Source organism: Doryrhamphus excisus, chromosome 4 (assembly GCF_030265055.1).
Source record: "Doryrhamphus excisus isolate RoL2022-K1 chromosome 4, RoL_Dexc_1.0, whole genome shotgun sequence".
In the NCBI taxonomy this organism is placed as follows: Eukaryota; Metazoa; Chordata; class Actinopteri; order Syngnathiformes; family Syngnathidae; genus Doryrhamphus; species Doryrhamphus excisus.
In genome coordinates, this window is record NC_080469.1 from 21,815,461 (window position 1) to 21,832,478 (window position 17,018).

At 39.1% G+C, this 17,018-nt stretch overlaps 1 protein-coding gene across 1 annotated transcript in view; it reads right to left on the reverse strand.

Moving 5' to 3' along the window:
* bmpr1ba (bone morphogenetic protein receptor, type IBa) overlaps nucleotides 1–17,018 on the reverse strand; it is a 72,223-nt gene that overhangs the window by 22,202 nt on the left and 33,003 nt on the right. The window contains exon 3 of the mRNA XM_058070374.1: nucleotides 4,974–5,394. Within this exon, the coding sequence (XP_057926357.1) occupies nucleotides 4,974–5,091 (118 nt within the window). The 5' untranslated portion in view covers nucleotides 5,092–5,394. The remainder of the gene's footprint in view (nucleotides 1–4,973; nucleotides 5,395–17,018) is intronic.

The following is a 17,018-nucleotide window of genomic DNA, read 5'->3' on the forward strand; positions in this document are numbered from 1 at the left end:
CCTCGCTTCCCAGAAGTCACGCTACTGAAGGCTGCAGCCCCGGTGTAGGTGGTGGGTGACGAGAGACGTGTGTGTGTGTGTGTGTTTAATATAGTGTGTATCATCATTTCTCCTTCACTGACAGTGAACGCATCGTCCTGTACTTCTTTGGTGGAAAGACACAACACTTGAAGCAGTAATACAAGCAAGTTCTTTCATTCATTCATTTTCTACCGCTTATCCTCACGAGGGTTGCGGGGGTGCTGGAGCCTATCCCAGCTGTCTTCGGGCGAGAGGCGGGGTACACCTTGGACTGGTGGCCAGCCAATCACAGGTCGCATATAGACAATACATTCATTCATTCATTTTCCACCGCTTTTCCTCACGAGGGTCACTGGGGTGCTGGAGCCTATCCCAGCTGTCTTCAGGCGAGAGGCGGGGTACACCTTGGACTGGTCGCCAGCCAATCACAGGGCACATATAGACAATACATTCATTCATTCATTAATTTTCTACCGCTTATCCTCACGAGGGTCACGGGGATGCTGGAGCCTATCCCAGCTGTCTTTGGGCGAGAGGCGGGGTACACCCTGGACTGGTCGCTAGCCAATCACAGGTCACATATAGACAATACATTCATTCATTAATTTTCTACCGCTTATGCTCACGAGGGTCGCGGGGGTGCTGGAGCCTATCCCAGCTGTCTTCAGGCGAGAAGCAGGGTACACCCTGGACTGGTCGCCAACCAATCATAGGGCACATATAGACAATACAAGAAAGTTCATTCATTCATTCATTTTCTACCGCTTTTTCCTCATGAGGGTTGCGGGGGTGCTGGAGCCTATCCCAGCTGTCTTCGGGCGAGAGGCGGGGTACACCCTGGACTGGTCGCCAGCCAATCACAGGGCACATATAGACAACACAAGCAAGTTTAAATACAAAAACATGGGGTGTCCTAAATGTTTCACATGACTGTAAATTATGCTGTGTGAGAAATTTCAAGTCAATCAAAATGTGTCTTGAAAATAGCACAGGCAACACAATTTCCCCCCGTTTTCGTCTTGCAGGTCAAGAGTATAGAAGCGTTAGCTAGCACAATCAAATGCATACAGTCATGTGAAAACACACTCGGTGGAAACCAGGCTATATAGGCTGACCATACATCACTAGCAGGCCAACAAACCATCATCATGCTGCTCCATTGAAATGAAGACAATAAGGGATGACAATAGACTTTGGTTAAAAGACTCTCTACCAGCTCCATCTCCTTTCTTCCCACTCCAAGCTGGATCCGTTACCAGCAAACATCCATCATCCTCAAGTCGACCAATGAATGACTCAATGAGCCTGTGGCTGCTTCAATCAATCACTCTAGCGCAGGGGTCTCAAACTCTATTTACTTGGGGGGCACTGGAGCTAGGGTCTGGGTGAGACTGGGCCGCATCAGGTTTTCCAAAAAAAAAAAAAAAACAAATTTATTAAAAACAAAAAAAATTTAAAAACTTTGCTTTGGTTCCAATTTTCTACAAGAAAAGTTCTGATAAAACATTCCACTGTTCTCAAATATCTTAATTTTTATTTTTCTTCACAAAATAAAATGAAAAATAAATAAATAAATCAAGAATAAAGAAAATCAATCAGTAATAAATAAATAAATACAATAATAATAGTAAAATGACAAATAATAAAAACTTAAGAAACCACATATAGTTGGTGGGTAGACAAATTATTTTTTTTCAGATTAAAATGAACAAAGCATTATTAGAGCCCTGTAGACATGACAAAACACGACTATAGTCACATTTATACTATTTTTATTTACAACATATTGCGCAACTGCAGGGTCTTGAGACACATGCTAACTCGCAAACTAGAGAGCTAGCGACCTAAACGGTAGCCTTCAAGTTATTTCCTTTAAATTTAAATAGCCAAAAACTTACCACTTCCACACGGATAGGGAGGATAACTATTAACAGTTATTTAACCTTTAACATGAACATTAATCAAACGTAATAATTTTTCTGGGTACATGATACCATACAGCATCCATATCAAACTTGCGCGGGCCGTACTAACATTAAACTTTCATATCAAGACGGTGGCCTCAAACTAGTGTCCTGTGGGCCACATTTGGCCCGAGGGCCGCGTGTTTGAGATGTGCTCCAAATTGTTTTAAAGCATGACGAATATTAGGACATGTACGCTTACTACAATTTTTGTGAGTCTTCCAGGATTCTATACAAATCTGTTTATTTATTTTTTTTTAAAGAAAACAAAATAGTGCCAATGATTCAAGAACGTGAAGAAGAAAAACTTGGCTAGGGTTCAGCTTGATGTCAGCCTTCACATACGTCTCAGTCTTTGGCAGCTGTTCTTTGGATTCTTGGACAGAGCAGTCAGTGTTCGCATGAATCAGAAACATTCACACACTTTGTATGTTTGCGTCCTTGTGAGTGTGTGTATGTGTGTGTGTGTGTTGCGAATGCTCAGACGGTCACGGCTTTCAAAGCCACTCACCCGATGGCAGCACAGGAGCGAAAGCCGACTCTAAACCGAGTGTGACAGCAGAGATGAACGAGTGGCGGGGGAATGACGTGCGGCTGAAAGGTCGCAGGACGACCTCGGCGCACGGTATGAGCTATGGTGAGCCCGAGCTGGATGCACTTCAGAGCTCCCGGCTGAAACAACCCCCCCCCCCCATCACTTTAAATAGAACAAAACTTCACCAAAAAAAAAAGAGAGAGAAAAGGAAAATAAAGCCAGACGCCATCACTCGCCCCGACAGCTTTAAGAACTCACACATTATCCTTCAGTCCGTTTGGGAATCTTACAGTGGGATGATAATGCACCTAACAGGTGTACCATAAAATCAATGGAAAGCAGATGGAAACCCTCACAAAGTTCACGGGTGGTGCTGGAGCCTATCCCAGCCGTCTTCGGGCGAGAGGCGGGGTACACCCTGGACTGGTCGCCATCCAATCACAGGGCACATATGTATAATCAAACAACCATTCACACTCACGTTGATACCTATGGACAATTTGGAGTCTGTATTGGTACATGTTTGTATATTTCTTAAACATACGGTAACTAATATTCATTCATTCATTCATTTTCGACTGCGTATCCTCACAAGGGTTGCGGCGGGTGCTAGAGCCTAGACGCGTGGTATACCCTGGACTGGTGGCCAGCCAATCCCAGGGCACATATATACAAACAACCATTCACACTCACATTCATACCTATGGACAATTTGGAGTCGCTAATTAACCTAGCATGTTTTTGGAATGTGGGAGGAAGCCGGAGAAAACCCACGCATGCACGGGGATGCCCGATGGTGGAATTGAACCAGGGTCTCCTAACTGTGAGGTCTGCGTGCTTTCCACTCAAACACTGTTCAGCCCCTTATATTTTACCAACCATATTTATTATTACAATATCACTCAATTTGGAGTCTGTATTGGTACACGTTTGTATATTTCTTAGACATACCTTTGAAGTGTTAAGCTGCTGCGTGATGATTTTAGCTTTCTTTGTAAGATGACACCGTGAGTCCGACTGTTCTGTTGAGTAATGACCTGCTGCTACTTCCGATGGGTTGACAAGCTCGTCGTGATTGGCTAGATGGTCCTCAGGAAATTACGGTAACTAATATTCATTCATTCATTTTCGACCGCATATCCTTACAATGTGCTGCTTTGTGGTTGATATTGGCGTATTATTAGTCAAAAAATATGTTTTATATGTAGTATTCTGGTAACGAGGTATCGGTAATACTATGAGACATGACGATCAACGATATTACCTTTCACACTGCATGGAGATTGGCTGAGACATGCCGTGGCTGAGATCAAATGATAAAAAGGTACTCCTCTCATTCAGTGTGGAAGTGGTAAGTTTAGAATAAGTAAATTGGAGAAGCTAACTACTTAGTTCACTAGCTTGCTATGCTAGCGGCAGTCGTCCGTTATGCCCATGCGGTTGTATACAAACGATAATAGTGTATATATATATATATATATATATATAGAGTGTATAAGTGTGGTGTTATTTCATGTCTACGTCAGTAGAAATCCTGAAGGCAACACATGTTCTGGAAGTGGCAACTCTCAACAAATCTCTGACTGATCCATATACAGGTCGGGGTCAAAAGACAGTTCTCCTCGCAGAACCAGAATCTATCCTTCAACACCATCTTTAGGGTCAACTATAATTTTCCAGTCCAGGACAGGAACTTGGGCCACCTGGTGCTCTAGTCTGGCTCTTGGGACATGAAGTGTTTTTGCTGCTTTAGTAATTTGGCACCACCCTAATTGTTGCATCCTGGCCAGATTGCCCCCCCCCCGCCCCCTTGCCTGAAAAACACGTCCTAGATGCAGCCGTATAACGCCAGTTGCCTGGGACATCCCACCAGGCATGGACCACCACCCGGGGCAAATGATGGGCCTGGTTCTTGGAATGTGACACCATCGCAAAATGTTTGGGACCGGGAACGTTTTTTGTTCTTTATTAATTATTTTACACCACAACAATTCAAATTCAGCACATAGTGTGACTGCACAGCAGGGTACCCCCGTCAAACAAAAACCAAAACCACCTTGGAAGGAAATTGTCTAAAATCTTACTAAAAGTTGTACTAAGACGCATTCCAAAAGTTGTTGCATAATTCAGCCAGCTACCAACCCGAAACCAAAGCAATAAAAAGCTTGATAACATAGCAACACAACAAGATAAGAGACAGTCAGCCATGTGACACCTCGCCAATCACACTGCAGATACCAAACATGGTCACGGACAAAAGCGGCTGATGCGTTTTGACAGTGTCGCTCCACTATCACGTAACACACATACACACCTTTGCATTTAAATGCATGAATCCAAATAATGATGCTTGTGATTCATACAAATAAAGTCATGATATTAGCAAATTTCAAAATAAAAATCAAAGAATGAGTGTTGCAGAAGTTCACAGCCTAACAGTAGAAGGTTCTTACCTTGCACCGGCGTGTGCAGAGAGAAGCTTCCAAGCAGCAGCACAAGCAGCAGGACAGGACTGTAGCTCCGGAGGCTGAGAGGCAGACAGCGCTTCAGCCTCCCCCCCCACACTGGCATGGTCAGAAGAGAGGGCCTGCCGCCGCTCCGCGCCCCCCGCCTTCCACGCTGGACAAGTCCGCACGGCAGCACCCGCACAAGCACGCACTGCTTCTTCCTTTGCAGAGTGTGTGGATTTGTAAGTGCCAAAGTGGGAGGGAGGGAGTGGAGTGGTGTGGTGTGGAGGAGGGAGTTAGGGAGGGAAGGGGGGGTACTTCCGTATGAGTGTGTGCTGGCTGCCGCAATGTGAGAAAGTCCACGACCAAACCAGAGACAGCCCAACACACTGGTGGCTGCGGCACTTCTAGCTGCTTGCCCTCAAACCTGATCAGACAGTAGCAAAGAAAGAGCGAGAGAGAGAGAGAGAGAGAGAGAGAGAGAGAGAGAGAGAGGGAGGGAGGGACGGAGGGCAAAAACACATGGAGGGAGGTGCACAAGGGAGGTGGGAGGAAAGAAAAGGGGGGGTAGGCAGCAGAGAAGAGAAACAAAACCAGGCTTAGTCCAGATGCAGGAGACATTCACACACTTAGTATGTTTGTGTCCTTCCACAAGAGGAGCCAAATACATTAGATGTTTATGATGACACACAAGAAGGACACATTAGCACAGCACTCAACACGTCCTTGGGCGCCAAGGCCAGTTTAGTAGGCTACATGTTTTGGTCGGAGGGTGGTAGCAAAAAAGAATTCTGTATCCAAGTAGCTCAGAAATCACCAAAAAGCCCTTATATTTCATTCATTCATTTTTTTACCGCTTATCCTCACGAGGGTCGCGGGTGGTGCTGGAGCCTATCCCAGCTATCTTTGGTCGAGAGGCGGGGTACACCCTGGACCGAACAACCATTCACACTCACATTCATACCTATGGACAATTTGGAGTCTGTATTGGTACATGTTTGTATATTTCTTAGACATACCTTTGAAGTGTTAAGCTGCTGTGTGATGATGTTAGCTTTCTTTGTAAGATGACACTGTGAGTGACTGTTCTGTTGAGTAATGGCCTGCTGCTACTTCCGATGTGTTGACAAGCTCGTCGTGATTGGCTAGATGGTCCTCAGGAAATGACGGTAACTAATATTCATTCATTCATTCATTCATTTTCTACTGCTTATCCTCACAAGCGTCGTGGATGGTGCTGGAGCCTATCCCAGCTGTCTTTGGGCGAGAGGCGGGGTACACCCTGGACCGGTCGCCAGCCAATCATAGGTCACATATAGACAAACAACCATTCACACTCACATTCATACCTATGGACAATTTGGAGTCTGTATTGGTACATGTTTATATATTTCTTAGACATACCTTTGAAGTGTTAAGCTGCTGCGTGATGATGTTAGCTTTCTTTTTAAGATGACACAGTGAGTCTGTGAGACTGTTCTGTTGAGTAATAACCTGCTGCGACTTCCGATGACTTCCGTTGACAAGCTTGTCGTGATTGGCTAGATGGTCCTCAGGAAATGACGGTAACTAATATTCATTCATTCATTTTCGACCGCTTATCCTCACAAGGGTCGTGGATGGTGCTGGAGCCTATCCCAGCTGTCTTTAGGTGAGAGGCGGGGTACACCCTGGACTGGTGGCCAGCCAATCACAGGGCACATATAGACAAACAACCATTCACACTCGCATTCATACCTATGGACAATTTGGAGTCTGTATTGGTACATGTTTGTATATTTCTTAGACATACCTTTGAAGTGTTAAGCTGCTGCGTGATGATGTTAGCTTTCTTTGTAAGTTGACACCATGAGTAACTGTCACTCTAATCACTCTTGTTGCCAGTGATTTAGACTAATTAATCGACAGATTCATCGATTGGGAAAATGATGATTATTTTATTATTTAAAGGGGGCCTACACTGCTCATTTTTTTTGACCCTTTGGATTGAGTTGTTAGATTTTCCAAGAATTTAGTTTGCTAAATACAAGGATGAAGAGTCTTGAACCAGTCATGATGTGCTATATATATCACTATATTGACACTTACTATGGTACCCATTATGTCATTGGATGCTCATATCACCTTGTACTTCGGTACGTGAAAAAATTAAAATTAAAACAAAAACAAAAAAAAGGAAAGCAGGAAGTGAACAAATGTAACAGTTACTGATTGTAAAAGTACCAGATGGAGGGGTAGGATTTAATAAGCTTTGCTTCTTCCTACTCCTTTTGGACATGTGGAACTGTCAACTGATTATGTGATGCATTCAATTGTAATCTGATGCATGTTCAAATGAAATAAAACCATTACCATTACCATACTGAAATGCTATGGTTTTAGTGACCATCTTGTTGCTAACGAACCCACAAAGTCTTCTAGCAAAACGACACAAACTTTGCTGTCGTCATGCCGATCACTGCCTTGATGCTAAACCAAAGTGGCAAACCTGTTTTGTTTTCATGCTAATCTGTCTCGTTTGTAGCTGCCGCCTTTCCATTCTCACACCGGTTAGTGTTGTTCATTAGCCACGAACAAAAGGTCGCACCGGACTCGTCAGAGCCTGTTCCCACATTAAAAAGAACCTCGGCTAACCTACGACACAGACTCTTGTTTTTAGGTGTTAACATCCCTGTGTGGCATATTTGGCGTGGTTGCTGGCGGTGGCGGTGGTGACCTAAGCCTCAGCAAATGTGTCCGCCAACACTTGCTTGTTAATTAATTGGTTTTGTCTCTTGTGAACTCGGAGCCGTGTCAAGAGAAGCGGGTTACGCCATGTTCTGGGCGATGGGGTGTAATGACCTCAGGATAACAAAGTCATCAAGTATGTGCTTCCAGAGGAATCAAACCATGAATTAAACCCCCTTTTTTTCCAGCCATGTACTACATATACAGTATATAGGCTTTAATAGTGACTGTATTTTGTTGCTTTTGGATATTACTGTAGTTTGTGAAAGGCGGCTCACAGACACCGCTCTTTGTCCGACTCCTCCATGCAGTGAACCAGAATGTCATTCCCAAGCATGTCTAACCACGGGAAGCCTTTTTCAAAACTGTGACAGCGTCCGCCCCCCCCAATCCTCTCTCGCTGTGAAGCTGTGTGTATATGCTGTGTGTCCATGCATGCATTTGCGAAGGGCAGCACCTGCAGTCGAGAATACTTTACAGAAAATCCAAAACATTCAGCACTCTCTCTGCCCTCCGCAGGGTGGCCCTCATGCTGGGGGGGGATGATGAATGGCTAATAGAGAGAATGCGGGGCGAAGAATGAACAGATGACAGGGGACACAATAGGGAAGATGGAGGGGGGAAAGACGCATGTCTCCTCGTCTGAAGAAGTGCTGAAGGTAAGTGCCCACATCTGTAAAAGCGTACATACTTCATGCTTCCACAAAATTTGTACCAATGTACTGGGGGATAGTAATTAACATAGTAACATAGTAATTAACATATTTGGTTCCAGACCCGACCGTGATAAGTCAGGACTCATATTAGTGCATTAAAAAACCTGTTATGATTCTCTAAATATGGGTTTCATTATTATTAGAGCCCTTTAGACAAGAAATAACACCCCTATAGTCACACTTGGATTCATATTTCCTAATATAGTAGATATAATCAGAGGAAATAAGACATTGAAGACATAAATAAAGCCGTTGGGAATTTAGAGTTTGGTTTTAGCTGCAGTCTGTGTTGTTATGATGATGATGACTATTATTATTATTATGGTAATGGTTTTATTTCATTTGAACATGCATCAGATTACAATTGAATGCATCACATAATCAGTTCCCAGTTCCACATGTCCAAAAGGAGTAGGAAGAAGCAAAGCTTATTAAATCGTACCCCTCCATCTAGTACTTTTACAATCAGTAACTGTTACATTTGTTCACTTCCTGCTTTCCATAATACAGTTTAAGGTTTTTTTTTGTTGTTTTTTTAATAATGTACCTCGTACCGACGTACGAGGTGATCTGTTTGAAGATGAACTATATCAGCAAGTTTAAGAATTTGTGATTTTAAAAATAAGGAGTTAGTATGTTCTCTGAATTATCCTTACTGACCTTTTTTGCAGTACATTTAGTGAGTGAAGATTGTTTTTATAGTTATTAGCCCATATTTCCACACATGATAATGATGTTGTACTGTACTGTGGCTGTCTTTAGAACATATACTCACTCATTTAGAACATTTTCATGCTTGAAAATATTCGGTCAATAATACGAAACATTTGCTTAAATATTAATTTTTGAGCAATAATAGGTCGCAGTCAACCACGAAACAACAAAAATTTATTAATAAATGTTTGAAAAACTGCGAGAGAGTGAACAAGCAATGCTGGAAATGCAAGAACTGTGTTTGTATTTTACTTAATGTCGCCATTACAAAAACTGCAAGGGACGAATTCGGTTTAAAGAAACTTGAAAAAAAAAAAAAATGACACCAAATAATAAATTAATGACTTTTTATTTTGTATCTTCCGGTATGGGAGATGCGTGAAACGCCTAACCTGCATGGGAGGTGGTTTGAGCCGGCCCAGCGGCACATCAGCTAATCCGTGCCCATTCACTTGAGCGGTTCTTTATACTAACAAGCAGTTTAACATAATCTGCTTTAAGGCTGGCCATTCATGGCGACCCACCGCTGGATTTACATAGCAATCCTTCACGCCTCAACGGAGGGACAGGGAGACACCAAGGACAAGAGAGAGAGTGTGTAAAGTTGATATTTCTACTATGTGATGTACTTTGAATGATTTTTGGGGAAAATCCCGCCCATGCACCGGCAAAGATATTTAAAGTTAGAGTATACAAATACATATATACTGTAGATTAGTAGCTAACAAAATCAAGTAGTCCAATTCTGCAGTTGCTTTGTGTTTTGTTTTGTGTTTTGCAGCCTGCAAAACTCCACACAGGAAATTGGGGAGAGAAATGAGGAAATGAGAGATAACAACGGTAAAAGTCGAAGCCGTGGCTGAGACGACAAAAAAAAAAAAAAAAAAGCCACCTCTGACCCCGTTTCTGATTTGTTCTTGGCAGACCTTTCACCCTCGGAGGAGAAAAATCACTCCGAAGAACCGTGACTGCAGGGATTTATTTCGTTCTCACAGGCCGGCGGAATGAAAGTCAACAGTTTGAAGCCAGGAGTCAAAAGTTGAAAGATGAACCGAGGGGGGGGGGGGGGTGGTATAGGTAAGGAGACACATTGTTGACATTAGTAGTGGAATGGTCCCTTTCTGCCCTCTTTGTTATGGGTCACTCTTACTATTACTACTTACGCCCAAGACATGGTACCAACAGCAAATGGAGGATTTACCACCGTCATTTCATCCAAGAGGAGACTGTGGGCAGCAAGAAAACAGGACCAGCGCATCTAAGTACAGTAACATTAGCAAGTGTGTTTATTTATAGCCAAATGATGCACCGATGAGAGACCAGCAGTTGACGTATACGTCAACTATGCTGTAAGGTATTGACTGGTGGATGAACGACTGCAGAAAAAGAAGAGTCATCTTATATGCAATGAAGAGTCAAACTATCAAGCAGCTATAAATGTTTAGTTATTGCAATATACCAATTATGTCATGACAGTAATCCCTTATTTATACGCTCCAGCATACCTCAATGAGGACTAAAATGAACGAATGAAGCCCTCGTTTATCACAGTTAATTGATTCCAGATCCAAACGCAATAGCTGAATTTCAAAGTAGAATTCAACATTTAAAAAATGAAATATTCTCATAGTTAGAGCATAGAAAACCTGTTTATGAATTTCTAAATAGATATTTTACCATCATTAGAGCACCCCAGACATTAAATAACACCCCTATGGTGACCTTTACACTCACATTACCCAATATATTGGATATAATCAGAGGAAATAAAACATAAGTAACACTTATGCTTGTGTGTTTCAATAAATATCTTATGAACGTGTGGACAGGAAGTGACGCTGGGGATTCTGAGTTGAAATTTAGTTGTTGTTGTTTTAAATTTTAGTATTATTTAATAATTAATCATTTAAAAATAATTAATAATAATAATTATTATTATTATCATTATTATTATTATTTAATAATAATAATAATAAAATCATTATTTTATAATAATTATTTATTTTATTATTATTTAATAAAATAATTATATTATTTATTATTATTATTATTATTATTATTATTATTATTATTATTATTATTATTATTATTATTATTATTATTATTATTATTATTATTATTATTATTATTATTATATTAACAACAATAATAATATTATTATTATATTATATATATATATATTAATATTATATAATAATAATGATATTTATATTAATAATAGTATTATTAATATTATTATTAATGTAATATCATATTATTGTTATTATTATTATTAATGTAATATCATATTATTGTTATTATTAAATATGCACTCATTGTTTGGAGTAATAATAGGCCATAGTAAACCACAAAGCAGCGACCATATAATATTTTTTTCCAAAACCACAGAAAATGTTTTTTTTTAAAGATTTTTTTTTATTTTAAATGCGACACAATAAAAAAATATGAATATAACAATACAAATAAAAGTGATACCAAATCAAATAATTTACATAGTTTAATAATAAAAATTACAAACAACAACAGCCCTATAACATTAAAAAAAGGCACATAAAATGATAACTTTTTATTTTCGAATGAAATAGGCAACCCTGGCCGCCACCCAAAGTGATGAAGTCGATGGCATCTGACATCATCACACGTGTGGACGTCGGCTCACACATCCACACCCTCTGAGTGTCAGGCCATTTCAAGTTAATGAGGACCTAATGATAGACTACCAGTACTCTTTACAGCCTCTTTTTACCATTGTGAAGCCATTCACTGTATCACTGTAGTTTACGGGGCGCCATAAAAACCTCGACATGGATAGGTAGAAAACCAACAGAACAGACGGGTGGGTCTAACGAGTCCACCGATGTAATCAAGATATTTTAGTTCTCCTAACATTTATTAATCATCATTTGCAAATATTATGTCAATAGTATACATGGACCCAAATATTCCAATTGCATTTGGTTTATTTGCTAAAACGGAAATAATTGAACAGGGATGGAATATCTTTTCCTGTTTAAATTCATCCCGGGTGCGTTCTTTCAGCGCATGCTCAAATATGACGTAAGACGGAGATCTACACGTTCTTCAGTTTTAAAAATGGAGGCCAGCAATCGGCACTGGACTAAGCAAAGTTTGTTAAATTTCAAGACTGGAAAGACGAAAAACTGGCAATACGGAGTTATTCCAACAAGTGAAAGTATCACGTGATGTTGATGTTTACGTTTTACTGGGCATGCCCTATTGACTATTCTGTTTGATTTTCACGGTGCATGTAGACAAGAGATTGGAATATTCCTTTCCATGGATACCATTGTTTCCCGAAAGGTCATTCGGAAAGAGAAAAACTCGTCATGTAAAAACGTGGCTACTTATTGATGCACGTGTGACGTCGTCATTTTGTAACATTTTTGGTTAGTGGTATGCCACAAGATTTTTCCAATATAAAAAACGTGCCGTGGTTCAAAAAAGGTTGAAAATCAAAAAAAATTTCTGCAGGGCCACAGGGATAAAAGTTATAGCTGCAACATCAGAACAAAACACTTTTAACCATGTGTGGTACACACATACAGATTCTATTTCACGCCCCCCCGAGGCAGAAGCCAAATGAATTGAGCCCCCCCCCCCCACGTGAAGAACTGAGGTTCTGCTTGTTTAAGACAGAACGGATGGGCCAAAAGGCCTGGAATGTTAGCAATGTTAGAAACAGCAACAGTGGACAGAAGAGTCTTGTAGGCAGCACTCGTGCTGAGTGGGCCGCTCAATGAAAGCCGCCTACTTTTCTGATTCATCGTTTCTCGACCAGATTTTGTGAAAGAATGTGAGGAACAGAAGCGGTGGACAAACACCTTCTATTCATTCATTTTATGACAACACAAATATTGATGGTACTTTTGGTCATAGATTGTGAATGTTAGAAGAATTTAACAGAATTTAAGACTCAAGTCAAAATATCAAGTTGAAATCAAATAACAATTTTTTTTTTCGAGAATTACATTGTCACATAATGACAAAAAAAATTATTTCAGTCGCATAAAGTTGAAATATAAAAAAAAAATACGTTAATACAAAAATAGTAAAATATAGTTGTAATTTTAACATGCTAGGTTAATTGACGGCTCCAAATTGTCCATAGGTATGAATGTGAGTGTGAATGGTTGTTTGTCTATATGTGCCCTGTGATTGGCTGGCAACCAGTCCAGGGTGTACCCCGCCTTTCGCCCGAAGACAGCTGCGATAGGCTCCAGCAGTAGAAAATGAATGAATGAATGAATATATTTGTAATGACCTATAGCTTTAGATCAGGGTGGTCCAAAATGTGGCGCCCGGTCCATTGTTTTTTTTTTTGTTTGTTTTTTTTTTTTTTTTATTGGCCCGCGGCACATTTAAAAAATAGAATTTAACAGAATTTAAGACTCAAGTCAAAATATCAAGTTGAAATCTAACAAAAAATTTTTTTTTGAGAATAACATTGTCACATAATGACAAAAAATGTATTTTAGTAGCATAAAGTTGAAATATAAAAAAAATAAGTTGTAATATAATGAGAAACAAAAATAGTAAAATATAGTTGTAATTAGGTTATGGAACAAATTAGGTTGTGGAACAAGTTATAATATTATGGAAAAAAAAGCTAAAATATCATGAAAATAAAGTTATAATCTTACGAAAAAAAATGTACAAGAAACTGAAAAAACAGCCGTAACGTTATGAGAATAAAGACAAAACGAAAAAGAAAAAAATTACAAAATAAACTTGTGATATCATGAGGAAAAAATGTTGCAACTTTTGTACCATAGAGTTGATAATAAAAGCAAAAAAAAAAAATTATAAAATTTACAAAAAATACATGTATAATTTTTGGAAAAATGAAAATAAAGTCAACAAATTATGGAAATTATGTCATGTTATTATGAGAAGAAAATTTCCAAAGAATATTTAAGGAGAAGACTGAAATATTTGGAAAATGTTAAGAATAAACACGTCAAAAATGGGTGGTAAAAAAAAAATATATATTTTTTTTCATCTACATCTCAAAGCTGAGATGCAGTGTTGTCTTCAAATACTGTACAGTAGTAGTAGTAGTAGTACAGTACATATGCAGTATGAAAAAATCAAGTCTCACGATATTTGCTGAAATCTTCTGCGATTTCATGCATGTCGGTCGTTTCACTTTGCGAATTTTGACGCGGGAAGTTCAACGTTATCCTGGTATTTACAGTTTTATGTCAATTTTAACTCATTCAATACCAAAAATGTAGTTTTTATAAACCGAAACCGAAACACTCAATCCCAGCGCATAGTTCATAGTTTTCTGATAAAAGACAGGGGTCTAATCTTTCTTCATGAGAATAAAGACAAAACGAAAAAGAAAAAAAAAATTACAAAAATAAACTTGTGATATCATGAGGAAAAATGTTGCAACTTTTGTACCATAGAGTTGATAATAAAAGCAAAAAAAAAAAAAATAATTATAAAATTTACAAAAATTACATGTATAATTTTTGGAAAAATGTAAATAAAGTCAACAAATTATGGAAATTATGTCATGTTATTATGAGAAAAAATTTTCCAAGGAATATTTAAGGAGAAGGCTGAAATATTTGGAAAATGTTGGGAAAAAAAAAGAATAAAGTTGACATTAACAAAGGGCTTTTTCATCTACATCTCAAAGCTGAGATTGCAGTGTTGTCTTCAAATACTGTACAGTAGTAGTAGTAGTAGTAGTAGTAGTACAGTACATACACGGTATTAAACCAACAAGCAAGTCAATAACTCCATTTACCCGTCCACACACATACGCTGAAGTCACAGTTTTCCAAAATGTCTGACAAGATTTCTCCCGTTCATATCCATGGAAACACAAGCACCAGTTTAATAATAGCGCGGCACAACTTCCAACACAATGTCAAAGCACGAGAATGGCATCAAACAACGGCGTGACTTTGGTGATCCGGTCCCCCACACTAACATGACGACCTCCTGATGCGTTATCCTGCGCTAATAAAAGAGCGGCACGCGCCTCCACGCACAACCCGATGGCAACTGCTAGCTCGGCCAGGAATAGCGTGTAGCCGAATGAGACCTCCTGGTGGGTGTCGCACACCTGCCAAAAACAATGGCGCTCGTGGTTGATTTATTCTCCGATTGCATGTCTGCTGCCTTGTTGGGTCTTCTGTTTTTTTTTAAGACAGTGGACTCTCGGAATTCCAACACGATCCGATGGATCTGTTGACATTTGGAATGATTTTTTTCCTGAGTAGTATGTTTCAGTGCTGGTATTACACATATATTGTATATTTAATATAATAATATATTTGTAGGCGGCACGGTGGACGAGTGGTTAGCGCGCAGACCTCACAGCTCGGAGACCAGGGTTCAATTCCACCCGCGGCCATCTCTGTGTGGAGTTTGCATGTTCTCCCCGTGCATGCGTGGGTTTTCTCCGGGTACTCCGGTTTCCTCCCACATTCCAAAAACATGCTAGGTTAATTGGCGACTCCAAATTGTCCATAGGTATGAATGTGAGTGTGAATGGTTGTTTGTCTATATGTGCCCTGTGATTGGCTGGCGACCAGTCCAGGGTGTACCCCGTCTCTCGCCCGAAGACAGCTGGGATAGGCTCCAGCAGTAGAAAATGAATGAATGAATGAATATATTTGTAATGACCTATAGCTTTAGATCAGGGGGGTCCAAAATGTGGCACCCGGGACATTGTTGTTTTTTTTTGTTTTTTTTGGGCCCGCGGCGCATTTAAAAAATAGAATTTAACAGAACCACAGAATTTAACAGAATTTAAGACTCAAGTCAAAATATCAAGTTGAAATCTAACAACAAAATTTTTTTTCGAGAATAACATTGTCACATAATGACATTAATTAATTAATTTTAGTAGCATAAAGTTGAAATATAAAAAAAAATAAGTTGTAATATTATGAGAAACAAAAATAGTGAAATATAGTTGTAATTTTTTTTAATTAGGTTGGGGAACATGTTATAATATTATGGAAAAAAAGCTATAACTTTATGAGAATAAAGACAAAACAAAAAAGGAAAAAAACAAAAATTGTGATATCATGAGGAAAAAATGTTGCAACTTTTGTACCATAGAGTTGATAATAAAAGAAAAAAAATAATTATAAAATCTACAAAAATTACATGTATAATTTTTGAAAAATGAGAATAAAGTCAACAAATTATGGTAATTATGTCATGTTATTACGAGAAGAAAATTTCCAAATAATATTTAAGGAGAAGGCTGAAATATTTGGAAAATGTTAAGAATAAACACGTCAAAATGGGTGGTAAAAAAAATGTATAATTTTTTTTTCACCTACATCTCAAAGCTGAGATGCAGTGTTGTCTTCAAATACTGTACAGTAGTAGTAGTAGTAGTAGTAGTAGTAATACAGTACATACACGGTATGAAAAAATCAAGTCTCACGATATTTGCTGAAATCTTCTGCGACTTCATACATGTCTGTCGTTTCACTTTGCGAATTTTGACGCGGTAGGTTCAACGTTATCCCGGTTTTTACAGTAATATGTTTTTTATAAACCAAAACACTCAATCCCAGCGCATAGTTCATAGTTTTCTGATCTTTCTTTTGGTTCCATGATTATGTAGCCATAGAAAACAATAATCAGTGTCCCTTGAAAGATCGGTCAAAATTGTGTAAAATGGCCGCTATTAGAAATTTTGAAAGAGTTCCAGAGAAAGTGTGATGATAATCATAGAAGACACTTTATAAGGAAATTTAGCTAAATACTGACTTGAAAAGCAGCAGGCAGAATAACAAAAAACTGACTGAGAAAATCTTATTTTAAACAACAAAAGGAAGTAGAGACTAAGAGCCCCTTAGTTGGCGGCTGTTTGGGGACAAACTGAACGGGTGGTGGC